Raw genomic sequence first — 13,658 nt, 5'->3', positions numbered from 1 at the left:
AGGTCAACTGGGCACCATTTTATGGACAACTTCCTGCAATTCTAGGAATATATGCAGAATAAAAGCAAACCAGAACTATACATTATCTATCTCTGCTAGCCCACGCTATCACTTGGCTAAGTGTACTGGCTGGTCTGTGAAAACTATTATAGCAAGAAAGGTGTCAAATGTAACGGAAATAACACAAAGAAGCAGCTGACCAATCTTAACCATTCCTTGCTTTCTATGACAACATTCTTGGCAAATTTCGCGGAATGAATCCTCATTTTTTTAAATAATTACAGTCTTAGATCTGTTTTTCCATCTAGAGTTTTTTCATTTTGTAATTCCATCAAGAACCCTTTTCATTCCATCAAGCATCTTTTTGCCATATATTTCTATACATTGTAAATTACTGATTCTGAACATGTTCTAAGTGACTTTTAGATCCTTTTTAAAAAAATATTCATTTTTCCAGTCATTCTGTGGAGGAATAACTAACCTTCCAATACACAAGACTAATACTAGGAGGATGGTAAGAGCTAGGATGGTAGGAGATGACCAGACTGAGGCCCTCCTTGAATTCCGATGACTGTTATCTACCGCTAATTTGTCTTGACTGTTAGTAGTTCAGATTCTTGTTTAGGAATAGCATGGAATAAACTTGTACTCATTTGAACAACATTGGTTCCTGATTCCTTGCACCTGGTAAGACTTATTTTTCCTGTAGACATTGTACTCTCAAATCTTTTTTTCTTCTTTTCTACTTTCCTTCTCGTCCTCCTATATCAACTCTTCATTATCAAGAAATGGTCTGAATTAAATTTGAAGCCTCTCATCACTCTTATTTTGTTGTTGTTGTTAGCTGCGAAGTCGTGTCCGACCCATCGCGACCCTATGGACAACATTCCTCCAGGCCTTCCTGTCCTCTACCATCATCTGGAGTCCATTTAAGCTCACGCCTACTGCTTCAGTGACTCCATCCAGCCACCTCATTCTCTGTCGTCCCCTTCTTCTATTGCCCTCGATCTTTCCCAGCATTAGGCTCTTCTCCAGTGAGTCCTTCCTTCTCATTAGGTGGCCAAAGTATTTGAGTTTTAGCTTCAGGATCTGGCCTTCTAAAGAGCAGTCAGGATTGATCTACTCTAGGACTGACCGGTTTGATCGCCTTGCAGTCCAAGGGACTCGATGTTAGATTTATAGTAATTCATCTGCCATATAAATGCACCCATGTTAAACCATGTCTTTGAAACAAAGGGTCATCTTTTATTCTTACCCAAGAATTATTCTCCTTTTTTTAAAAATCCCATTTATATCCTGCCCTTCTCCGAAGACTCAGGGCAGCTTACAATCTAAAGCACAATGTGCTTAGCAATAGCCTTCATTCTATGTATATGCCTGCTTATTAGGGCTTTCCCCCCCCCAGCGGCATTATTAAAGTCAGCTTATTGCCCCCAACAATCTGGGTCCTCATTTTACCTACCTCGGAAGGATGGAAGGCTGAGTCAACCTTGAGCCTGGTGGGACTCAAACTTGCACTAATTGCAGGCAGCTGGTGTTACTTAAGGAGGCATTAGCCCACTGCTCCCCCAAGGCTCCTTAATCCTTGGTTCTCCAAATTGCCCAATAACTGTCTATACCAGGGGTCCCCAACCTGTCTGGGTTGGAGACCCGGGGCAGTGGGGTGGAGGTGCCTTTACCCGCACGTGCAGGAGTGGGTCGTATTGCGCACGCAACGCAAACAAGGCCACCAGCATGCTAGTGCCCGTGTGATGCTGCAAGATGCTAGCGCGAGTTGGGGAAGTATGCACTTGCGGTGACGATAGCACCTGTACAATGCCACGATGCTAGCATGAGTAGGGGTAGTACGCGTAAGCAGCAATGATAGGGCCTGTGCGATGCTGCGATGCTACAGGTGGGGGGAGTGTGTACTTGCAGTGATGCTAGAACCCACACAACACTCACAGCATCACTAGTGCCATCACGACATCCGCAACACTAGCACAAGTGGGGGGTGAGTTCATGGAAATGCTAGTGCCCGGGCAATGCCATGACGCTAGCATGAATGGGGGGCAAACGCGCATGTATTGCCCAGCCACTCACACGGCCCAGAGGCCAACAGCCCACAGCCTGGTAGTAGGCCACGGCCCACAGGTTGGGGACTTAGTCTATACCATCTTGTGTTGCTGTCTCATATCTTCTGATTCACTGATTCTCGCTCAATCACTCACTTCATTCACTTATTTAACAAATCAGTATGATACTAAAGCAACTCTAAATAATTTACAATATACAAAATTTAAAAAATTCATTAAAGCAATTCAGAAGTTTCTGAAAATTATAACTGTATAATTATGGACTTACAGTCCAATTTTCCCAATAGAAATGGGAATCTTCAGCACTTTCATACCAAACTCCACCCTGCCCAAACTAAGGGAGAGAGCTACATGATCTCAAAGAGCATACTGTCCTAAAATGAAAAGCTGCTACTGAAAATGTAATTCTCCAAGTGCAACTTGCCAATCTTTTGAAAGGGTTTCGCTCAGAATAATGTCTCTAATTACCACGCTCTGCAGATAACGCAAAGGAACACAATGATCAATGCCACTGAGGTTGAGTAAGACAAGAAGTAGTAAGCTACCACTTCTCCAAGGGTGCCATAAGGACAATGGCGTTTCCAAGCCCAACTCTGAAAGGCTAGACAGGAAAATCCATCAGGATCCTTTTCAATCACCTTAATAAGATATAATAATTTGGAGAGTGGCTGGTATATTCAGACAGAGGTCAAGAAATGGCTGTCTTATGAGGGAGCATAATCAATCAAAACATATCATCCCTCTGCCAAGGACATATTCACCCCCACTTATGCCACAGTAATTTCTCTGGCCTCACATCAGACAAGTATCTAATTCTCAGTTGGCTGGATCTCATTCATCAGAGAAATCTGTCAATTTTCTCAGGAATCAGTCTTGAAAGAGTCCAAGATGTTTTTACAATATACTTCGGTCATCTTATGAGAGTCTGCTCATCTAGCTCATAATGAATAAGTCTATTTTCTGTCACCTAGCAGAATATTTTTTCTCGCTCCTGAATTACATTCACCCAGAAAGTTCCAAATTCTCTTCTGATTCTTTCATTCACAATTCACCATCCGTGTAACATGCAACTATAATCAAATGAATTTGAAATGAAAATGGATTCCTACCTATAGATTCATAGTTTCATACATACCCGCCATAACCAATTCATGCTCTCTAATATGCATTTTAATCGTTTCATTCGTACTTAAGCCTATAGATAAAATTATATTTATGGTGGGGTACCTTCTGTAAGGGACCACACAAGCAAGCCAAAAGCGGAACAGAAAGATGGCCCCTTCAAAGTGCCCAGGTGACAAACCATCTAGGCTTTCAAACATAAATCGTTTAAACATAAGTTACTTCAGCACAACTTTTTCAGGTAATACAATTTTCCACATTATTCATTGAACAGGAACTACATCTTGGATGAACAGATTAGGCAAAAGGTAAGGATTCAATCAAACGCTGCTCCAAAAACTGCCAGCACCATCGTTTCCCCCTCCCCATCTTTCATACTTTTACTTACTTCAGAAAATATCTCTGGCCAGAAGGTGTCTTTGCCATCTCCCAACCTGGTGGTAGGGGCACATCATCGGGGATTTCAAAAGATGATTGACGTAGATGCTGAGAGGATGTACCTCCAGGAACTACACCAGATGGAGTAAGTGCACCTGGAGAAACTGTTCCCAACAAAGCTGGAGAGGAGTGAGCACGGACATGTTGAGGAGTTAGGGCGCCTGCCGTTCCTGCATCCGTGCTGGCCTGTAGAGAGTTAAACAGCTCTTTAATCTAGATACCTAATACATTAACATGCTAAAGAACCCACTAACTTGAAATATTTTGCAACTAGACCTATACTTTAGAGACCAATGAATGTGTAAGGCAACACTCAACCCAATACCAAACTAATTTTGAAGTATGTGTGAGACCAAGTAAGAAATATAAGAAACAGAATGGGAACAATGGTATAACGCTTTACAAAAACACTACTATTGAGTTATAAAGGACTTATATGTATGCAACATCTTACCATTTGGGGTTGATTTGTTTATTTTTTTACCAAAGATCAATGATATCTACAATTGCTTCTTATGGAACCTGGAGGATGCTTTGCATAGACTAAGAAAATTGATTCTGAAAATTTATGCCTTTGTACATTTTGTACAAAATTTGTACATTTTGAGGGTGTAAATTTCTTCCAACCATTAAGAAATGGTTCATTTTACAGACAAGCCAAATTATTCCCCAGATCTGTGGTTAAAAACACTGATGTTTCTTTATTTCTGCATTCTGTCAGGCACAAGAAGGGAATAGAAATAAAATCTGGTTACTCTTAATAAAGGGATCATGCAGCTTTAGATTTTGGGTTTTTCCCCATGGACCCACATAGTTATTACTTTTTAGAATGTTCAAGTAGTTCTCTTTTTTTTCTCAGAATACCTGAGTCAATCTCCTTTTTTCTTTCCTTCTCCACTGCTTTTCCCTTCTTTGTCCCACATCTTTATCAAGGGCTTCAGAGACAGCTGTGAAAGCTATTTAAACAGTATTACAGAATAGGACAAATGAGGTCCACATTGCAAACAGTAATACATGTCTGGTTTTCCTAAAATGTATTCCAGATGACAAAAGATTTAAAGGGAGGGGAAAGAAAGCAAAGCATGATTTAAAGCAGGACAGGGCGAATCATTCTGTTCTTCAGACTTTCTTCCTTTTACTATTAATTTTGAATTAAAATTCACAAAAGTTGCCTTTTAAAAAATTATTCGGAAAATAATCCACACAACTCTTTCACATCACAATAGCTTTCCTCTGCATACTGTTAAAGAGACCGAGGAAGAGGAGCAGAAACAACAGAATATTATGGTGATTTGACAAATATATTATGGCATAGACTTTCATCAACATATGGTATTGCAGTCCAACGGAGGAGTATTATGTTTTTTTGCCCAGGATAATGCATCATTTTTCTGATGGAGTGGACTATGGGTTATGAAAACCTATGCCATAGTAAATGCATTATTCTTTAAGATTCTTCTCAGTAGCCATCTGCATATCAGATACACTCTTGGGAAAAATGTCTCTAAACTAACAGCCTTAAGAAGAAATAATTCTAAAAAATATCTAACGAAGCACCTCCGTGCCTCTTCTACTTTCAACAGATGTCGTGAAGACTGTTTAGGGAAACCTTTTTAGCATCTGCACAAAAGGTCTTGGAAGGACCCTCACCTCCTTTAAATCTCAGGAGGGGGGATTAAGTCACAGCTGTGAACTATAACCAACAATCCCTTCCAGGAACAGAAGGAATCCTTCTGTTTGCAGACAACTCTTTGAATCAATGGAGAACTCAGCTAACAGAAGAGATAGGGAAGCAATTTTCATCAATTACCCTTTTCTCTGTGCCACATTCCATACTGTTCTGGAGAGACTCCCAGTCCCCCTAAGCTGATTTTGGAGGGCTGCAGAGGAAATTGGTGAGAACAGAGTCAACTCTCTCCAGACAGGGGGGCCCTTCCGCAGAATCAAGTACTCTTCAACCAAATGGAAGAATGCAAACACATTCGACCGGCTAAATTAATGTAAATATTATGTTCGTATATATTAGCCCAAATGATAGTAAGCCACATTTGTAAACTACATGCTATTCTTACTGTCAGCAACAGGGTTTAAATTTTCCTTAAAAATGAAACTATTAAAATTAATAATGACCTAACGAACTCTGGGCTTGAGTATAAAAGTTAAAAAAGATGTCATTTTTTAAATACATGCATATTAAGGGTTACAGAAATTTGCTTGCTTTATCTCTTTTTTTTTCTCCCAAAGGTTCTAAAGAATTATCACCTCATAAACCTAGCTAATTTTTCTCCCATACATTCATGTTTTAAATTAAAACTCCCATAATCATTTGACAGCAACATAATTGTCTGAGAACGGTATTAACTATAGTCTAACACACTGGAATAATAAATATCAGACAAATGTATTACAACGTATTTGTTTTTACACTTAGGCACTAAGATAAAGATGAAATATGAAACTGCTTCTTAAAACACATTAACAATATGCATAACTACAGAAAAATGCATTGGAATTGTTAAGGATGACAGCTGCTCACATGAAAGTCAAGTTAAATCATACAAGTAGAACACATATCTACTAGCTTGTCTGTGTCAGTATTTATATCATATTACTGCATAGACATATACCTCCACCATGGAGATACCTTGCTATTATATGATGAATTGAGGAAATTTTAAATGCTAAGCAACACATTCACCACTACTAATACATTATTGTTGATTTTACGGACAAGAAATTGTCTCTTGGTATTATACACCTTCATAGAAACAGTACACATCTGTTTATCCAAAACATACTTGACAGAGTTTTGCCCTATTTTACAACGTTTTTGCCATAGTTGTTAAGTGAATCACTGCAGTTATTAAGTTAGTAATACAATTACTAAATGAGTCTGGCTTCCCCATTGACTTTTCTTGTTAGAAGGTCGCAAAAGGTGATCACATGATCCTGGGACACTGCAACCATCACAAATACATGCCAGTTGCCAAGCATCCAAATTTTGATCATGTGACAATGGGAATGCTGCAATGGTTGTAAGTGTGAGAAATGTTCATAAGTCATTTTTTTCAATGCCTTCGTAACTTCAAACAGTCGCTAAACAAATGGTTGTGAGGACTACCTACACAACTGAAAGTCTTTACAATTAAAGTATCAAATTTAAAAAACTTGACTGCAGAGATGTAAAGAGACTCCTACTATAATCAAACCAGACTTTTATTACTTTTATCAGATTTAATTAATCCAGAAACCATAGTCTACATTTTAGCAGATAATTTTCAGCCAGTGCTAGTAGGTAAATACTATAGGTAACTCTCCATTTGATTACCCTCCTAGGAAAGTGAGCCAACAATAAAGCACCTATAGGTACTGCTGCATTTACAAAACCACTAGATGGCACTCGAGTACTTGATTTTTAAAATTGTAAAATGTATTTTTTGAGTTCTTATATAGCATTTGGCTATGCCTTCATAAGAGAGTGCTCAATTTTGACTATTATTTTTAAATGAAACTGTGCAATAGTGCCTGCCACTTGAAAATGCTGCCATCCCTGTGCAACACAATACTGTATACACACACATTTCTGTAAGTTTTAAGGCTCATAACACAGAATTAAATTCTCCATTCAATAATATATACAAAATTAATACAATTCAGGCAACAATTTTAATCTATTTTACATGTTTTTAATTTAATTTACAGCAATTTCTCACCAAAACCAAGAAATTTACTTCCCTTCCTATATTCTCAGTAAATGGAAAAGCCCTCATATTTCAAATGTGAATTATTTGGGAAAAAGCAGAATTATCTTTGTTGAAGATTTTGCTTCTATATAAGGAATACCTTGTTTTTCATAGTTGTCACAGCAGACACTAAGAAACTCAGCCCACATGGAAAGCATGTGTCAGGCCTATATTAGGCTAAAGTTCAAAGGTGATAAAGCAACAGTCTCCACTTACAATTCCATGACTTAAAAGTCTAGGTTTTTTTCCATTTTATATCTGACAAGTAAATTAACACTTTAGGCAATGATTTGAGCATCTTAAAGCTATTAGCCACCCAGTGTCATTTCGAAATGAGATGGGAGGCAAATAAAACTAACAACTAAATAAAAAAAATCTTTCTTTTTAAAACACTTGTGTTGTTCAAAGCCTCTTATAAAAAGACACTAGTCACAGAAATATTTGACAGTTACTGAAGAGCACTCACTCCTTTTGGCTATATAAATAAATAGCTAATAATTAAATCATTTTATAAAATATAACTGAAAACATTCTGACTAAAAAATAAATGGAATGTAAAAGCTTTTCAAATAAACTTAATCTTGCAATTTTGTCTACACTGTGTCCATGTAAACTCAAGCATTAATTCATGACTTAATGACCACAAGAAAATAAAGAAAACCTACTTTCAGATCAAGCATCTTAATCTAGCATTTGCTTTTCCCGTGTTTATTTATTTATTTATTTATTTATTTATTTATTTATTTATTTATTTATTTATTTATTTGGTTTATATACCGCCCTATTCCCAAAGGACTCAGGGCGGTTTACAAAGAAAAATTTAAAAATACAATATAAAATTAAAATAAATTAAATTAAGTCTAGCCACAAAAATTAAATCACAATTTAAAAACATTAAACCCCTCAGTCCAGACCAGATAGCTCAAAGAGCCAGGTTTTTAGGTCCCGGCGAAATGAACGAAGGTCGGGGGCAGTCCGGAGTTCCGTTGGCAGTTGATTCCATAGGGCAGGCGCGCCCACAGAGAATGCCCTCCCCCTGGGGATCGCCCGTCGGCAATCCTTGACCGGCGGTACCCTGAGGAGGTCCTCCCTGTGGGAGCGCACAGGACGATGGGAAATTGACGCTGGCAGCAGGTGCTCCCTTAGATAATCCAGGCCCATGCCATTTAGGGCTTTATAGGTCATCACCAGCACCTTGAATCTCACCCAGAGGGCAACTGGAAGCCAATGCAGCTCGCGGAGAAGAGGTGTTACATGGGAGTATCGGGAGACTCCCATCACAACTCACGTGGCTGCATTCTGCACCAGCTGAAGCCTCCGAGTGGTCCTCAGGGGCAGCCCCATGTAGAGAACATTGCAGTAGTGTTGGCATTCTAATATCAGAAGAGGCAAAAGGGATGGTCTAGAGAGGAAGCTCTATATAAATTTGGCACACCAGCTCGATCTAAAGCAGCAGTTCCCAACCTTTGTGGCTTGGCGGGGGAAGAGAGGAACCAGGCCACATGAGCGTCAGGCCACTGCGTGCGCAGCTCAACTTGCGCAAGTTGAGCCCCGCATGCCTGCACACTGGCCCTCCGCTCACACGGGCCAGTTGCAAATAGGGCAGCAGCCCGGTAGTGGCGCGTGGCCCAGAGGTTGGGGACCCTTGGTCTAGGGGTTAAGACATCAGTCTAGAAAGTAGGACACTGTGAGTTCTAGTCCCACCAGCTGGTGACCTAGGGCCAGTCACTCTCTCTCAACCCAACTCACCTCACAGGGTTGCTGTGATGGTGATCATAGGACAAAAGTATATTAAATATGTTCAACATCTTGAGTTATCTGTAGTAATAATAAAGGAGGAATATAAATAAATCACCTGGAGTTTGGGGGCCCTCTTGCCCACCCAACCTGCTGCGACTTCAGCAACTCAACCAAGATTAATGATGCTATCAAGGTTCTTGGGTCTTCAATATCATTCCAAATTTAACTTTATGGATTTTAAGTATTTCTTTATCGAGAGACACAAGAACCTTATTATATGATAATGAAGTCTGCCATTGCAGCAAATTTGAAGATTAGAATAGTATTTTTTAAAAAAGGTAGTTTCCTTTATCCCAGGCATGTCAAACTGCCGGCCCATGGGCCGGATGGGTCATGCCAAAACCGCGCCCACCCCACTGCAGGCAATGGGGAAAAAGTCATGATACATCGCGCAATGTCACATGACATTGCGAGTTTTGACGTGCCTGCTCTATCCAGTCGTGTCTGATTCTAGGGGGCGGTGCTCGTCTCTTGTTTCTTAGCGGAGGGAGCCAACATTGTCTGAAGACATTTCCATAGTCATATGGCCAGCATGACATCATGTTATAGTGCAGAGCGTGAGGTGAAACACGGAACACTGTTACCACCAAAGTGGTACCTATTTATCTACTCGCATTTTCATGCTTTCAAATTGATAGGTGGGCAGGAGCTGGGGCAAGAATGGAGCATGCCATAGAGGTCCTTTATCTCAAGAGTAGAGTTCCAGATTTCCAAAATTTGAGACAAGATGAACGTAGATGAAGTTTGTAAACACATCACTTAATTCAACATAGGTTTAGTTCTTCTCCATCTCCCACCCTCATATTATTTATTTATTTATTTATTATTTATTAATTTAATTTGTATACCGCCCTTCTCCCGAAGGACTCAGGGCGGTGAACAGGGCAATAAATACTAAAATACAAAGTACAAAAATTAAGAAGAGATTAAACCATAATGCCCAATAAAACAGATAAATACATAAAAACATAATAAAATCCCAAAACCCATCAGACCAGGCCGGCTTGTTCAAATAAATAGGTCTTTAGATCACGTCGGAAGGAGCGAAGGTCGGGGGCCATCTGGAGCTCTACCGGTAAACGGTTCCACAGATCAGGCGCACCCACAGAGAACGCCCTCCCCCTGGGGGCCACCAGTCAGCACTCTTTGACCGGTGGCACCCTGAGAAGGTCCTCTCTGTGGGAGTGGACTGGGCGGAGGGAGGTTGACACCGGCAGCAGGTGCTCCCTAAGGTACTCCGGACCCATGCCATGTAGGGCTTTAAAGGTCATTACCAGCACCTTTAATCTCACCCGGAAGACAACTGGCAGCCAATGCAGCTCACGGAGCAGAGGCGTAACATGGGAGTATCAGGAAACCCCCAACACAACTCTCACGGCTGCATTCTGCACCAGTTGGAGCCTCCGAGTGGTCCTCAAGGGCAGCCCTATGTAGAGAGCGTTGCAGTAGTCTAACCGAGAGGTCACGAGCGCATGAGTGACTGTACGCAAGGCATCCCGGTCTAGATAGGGCCGCAACTGGTGCACCAGGCAAACCTGGCGAAGGCCCCCCTAGTCACAGTTACTATATGATCTTCTAAAGAAAGCTGTGAGTCTAGGAGGACACCCAAGTTGCGAGCCCTGTCTACGGGGGGTAAGGACATAGTAAGAGATGGAATAATCTGAGTTTCCCGAGATGCCGGTACGTACAGCCACTCAGTCTTGTCAGGGTTGAGCAGAAGCCTGTTCCTCCCCATCCAGACCCGAACCGCCTCCAGGCAACGGGATATCACGTCGAGGGCATCACTGGGGTGGTTTGGGGTCGAAATGAAAAGTTGGGTATCATCAGCATACTGATGATACCCAACTCCAAAACCACGAATGATCTCACCCAGAGGCTTCATGTAGATGTTGAACAGGAGAGGTGAGAGGACCGACCCCTGAGGTACTCCACAAGCGAGAGGCCTAGAGGTCGGCCTCTGTCCCCCTGCCAACACCGACTGCGAACGTCCCAGGAGGTAGGAGGAGAACCACTGAAAAACCGTGCCTCTCACTCCCAATCCCATATTAGCTTCCTTAAAGACAGAAAGAAAACAGGAATTATCACAAGCAGCTGAGAAAAACTGAAAGAGCAAAGTAGGCTCCCCAGTGTCAGAATAGATTTCCCAAAGGAAGTAAAATATATTATGGTTACTATTACAACCACTCTTATTAGCCCCCACACAGAGAGAGTTAAGGAAAACAAACTATGAAAGAAGGTGCATGAATGAGTTAATTGAAGGTACTTTTCAGAAGAAAAAATAAAGCCAGAGCAAAAATCAACTTTTTTGCAACAAATATCAAAATGAACAAAACTGAAGGAACTCTCCCACAACTAAATTTAAAGAATGGACATGAAAAGAAGTAGCTTTTCCTAAAGATGAGTTCTGAAAGAAAGATGAGTAACATGAATTGGATGAATCTGTACGTGGAAATAAGGCAACATTTGGTGAATCCTAACTTTAAGACATAAGGGTATAATCCCCCAGCATGCAACAATTATTCCTCCTAAGATGTAGAAAGAGCAGTATATTTTTTATCCTTTGATGAGGGAAATTTGGATAAGAAATGTAATCTCTATCGATGGTCAGAATTTCTCCACAAGAAAAGCTTATTTTTCTTACTCAAGATATTTCTGGGAGTTGTTTCTTGAAATATTAGAACTGCCAACACTTATTTACAAGTACCACAGAGAAGATGCAAATGAAGGAAGAGTCTGCTTCTCAGTGGCACATTCAAGAAAAGAGTGAAATTTTCCAATTTCCATTTGTGAATCCACTTGTTCCTGCACATCCTAATCAACTTCACAGAGCTAAAGTCAGCATAAGATGGAAACAACAGCCATCACTTCCACTACTTTAAAATATGCTGAATAATGATTATAACATTTGATGACATAAAATACTTGTCTTCTCTGTGAAATTGGGAAACAAAAGAATACTCTGGGGTGTAAAGAAATAGAAAACAGAAAATGCTTTCTACACTTCTTTCTTTTAAAGGGAAATCTTCAACATAATGCAATTACTGTATAGGAAATCTATACAGATTTAAGTGATAAAAATATAATTATAAAATATTATCATATATGTTATATTAATATAGTTATTTTATAATTATAAAGGTGCAGTGTCAAACAGTATATACATGCCATGCCCTCTGACTTGACAAGAGTTTTCTTCCAAGAAAAAGCGTCCATTTATATTGGCATAAATTTATACGCAATCATTATAAGAAATCCAAACTTCATTTTGCTACACAGGCATATTTATTTAGCCATTCATGACATATTCCATCATTAGAAATACCAACTATCATATGCACATTTTACTCATATAATGCCAAGGGTACAAGAAGATATGGCTTTGTGAAGGCCCATTTCAGCCACAGGACTGAATGAAAGGAGGGAAGCAGAACCACACTAGTTTTTATTGAATGCAAATTAAGACCACAATGATTTCTGAGAGGATGTCAGCTAAGCAGCCCACTTGAATCTCATCTCATCTCTGAAGGAATAGAAAATTACAGTGGGCTTAGTACTCAGGTATCCCCTCTCCCGCTAGAATCCAATTTGTATATTAAGACAGCTGGAAAGCCCTGCTCAATTTTTTTATGGGTTAACTCAGCTTGGTTAGAGAAGGGCCACAGTGATAACACTCCAATTCTGTTGAAGTGCTACATAAATCTAAGTACCCAATCTCCACACTCACAAAAACCCTCCATATAGGCAGAGATGTATGCCACTCTGGGAATTTGCATATATAAATTGCACTTTTGGTTTCAATAGCATGCAAAACATTTAAAAAGGAAAGAAAAACTAAAGCACGGGGAGAAATGGTTCCCTCCCCCCAGAAGTTTGTCAACACTGAACAAGGTGGTTCATCCATATTTGGATCTCCTTCTGGCATGACTTGCAGGATTCCTCTAACCAGGTATCTTTTGAGCTTTTCGTTGCATTCCCATTTCTATCTCTATTATATTTAGGTTGGGAGAGGAGTCCTAGTTCTTTTTTTAACCCAACTTTGCAAATATCCAATACACACCACTAGTTTGGGATGAGAAACCTGCAGCCTTCAGGCTGATTTCACAAAATCCTTGACCTACTTTAAAACCCATCTGCAAAAGATCAGTTCAGACCCTTGGTAAAAGTGCTTTCTCCTCCCCTTGCAGCCTGCTGCTTGAAAAAACAGAAGAGGACTTCAAACTGAAGGGAAAAAACCAACAGAATTTCAGGAAAACAATGAGTGGGGCCATCCATTTTTGGTACTAGCTTCACTTATGTCCATCATCTGGTCCCCAAAAATTTTAACTGCGAGATAAAATAGCTGCCATCCCAGTCTGGTAGGATAGTAACCAGCATCTTAATCAATGCATAAGATTAAAATACAGGTAGTCCTCAGCTTACAATCACAACTGAGCCCAGAATTTACGCTGCTAAGTGAGAAATTTGTTGAGTTTTGCCCCAC

The 13,658-nt window shown here is 40.1% G+C and overlaps 1 protein-coding gene across 5 annotated transcripts in view; it reads right to left on the bottom strand.

Moving 5' to 3' along the window:
* LOC310639665 (transcriptional coactivator YAP1-like) overlaps nt 1-13,658 on the bottom strand; it is a gene marked incomplete at its 5' end in the record, with an annotated part of 109,037 nt that overhangs the window by 64,245 nt on the left and 31,134 nt on the right. For all 5 annotated transcript variants that reach the window (XM_083361481.1, XM_083361477.1, XM_083361478.1 and 2 more), the window contains one exon: nt 3,586-3,821. In XM_083361481.1, the coding sequence (XP_083217607.1) occupies nt 3,586-3,821 (236 nt within the window). The remainder of the gene's footprint in view (nt 1-3,585; nt 3,822-13,658) is intronic.

This window comes from Vipera ursinii (genome assembly GCF_947247035.1).
Source record: "Vipera ursinii genome assembly, chromosome: 4".
NCBI classification, from domain to species: Eukaryota; Metazoa; Chordata; class Lepidosauria; order Squamata; family Viperidae; genus Vipera; species Vipera ursinii.
The sequence above is the reverse complement of the archived record's forward strand: the minus strand, read 5'-3'. Positions and strand labels throughout refer to the sequence as shown.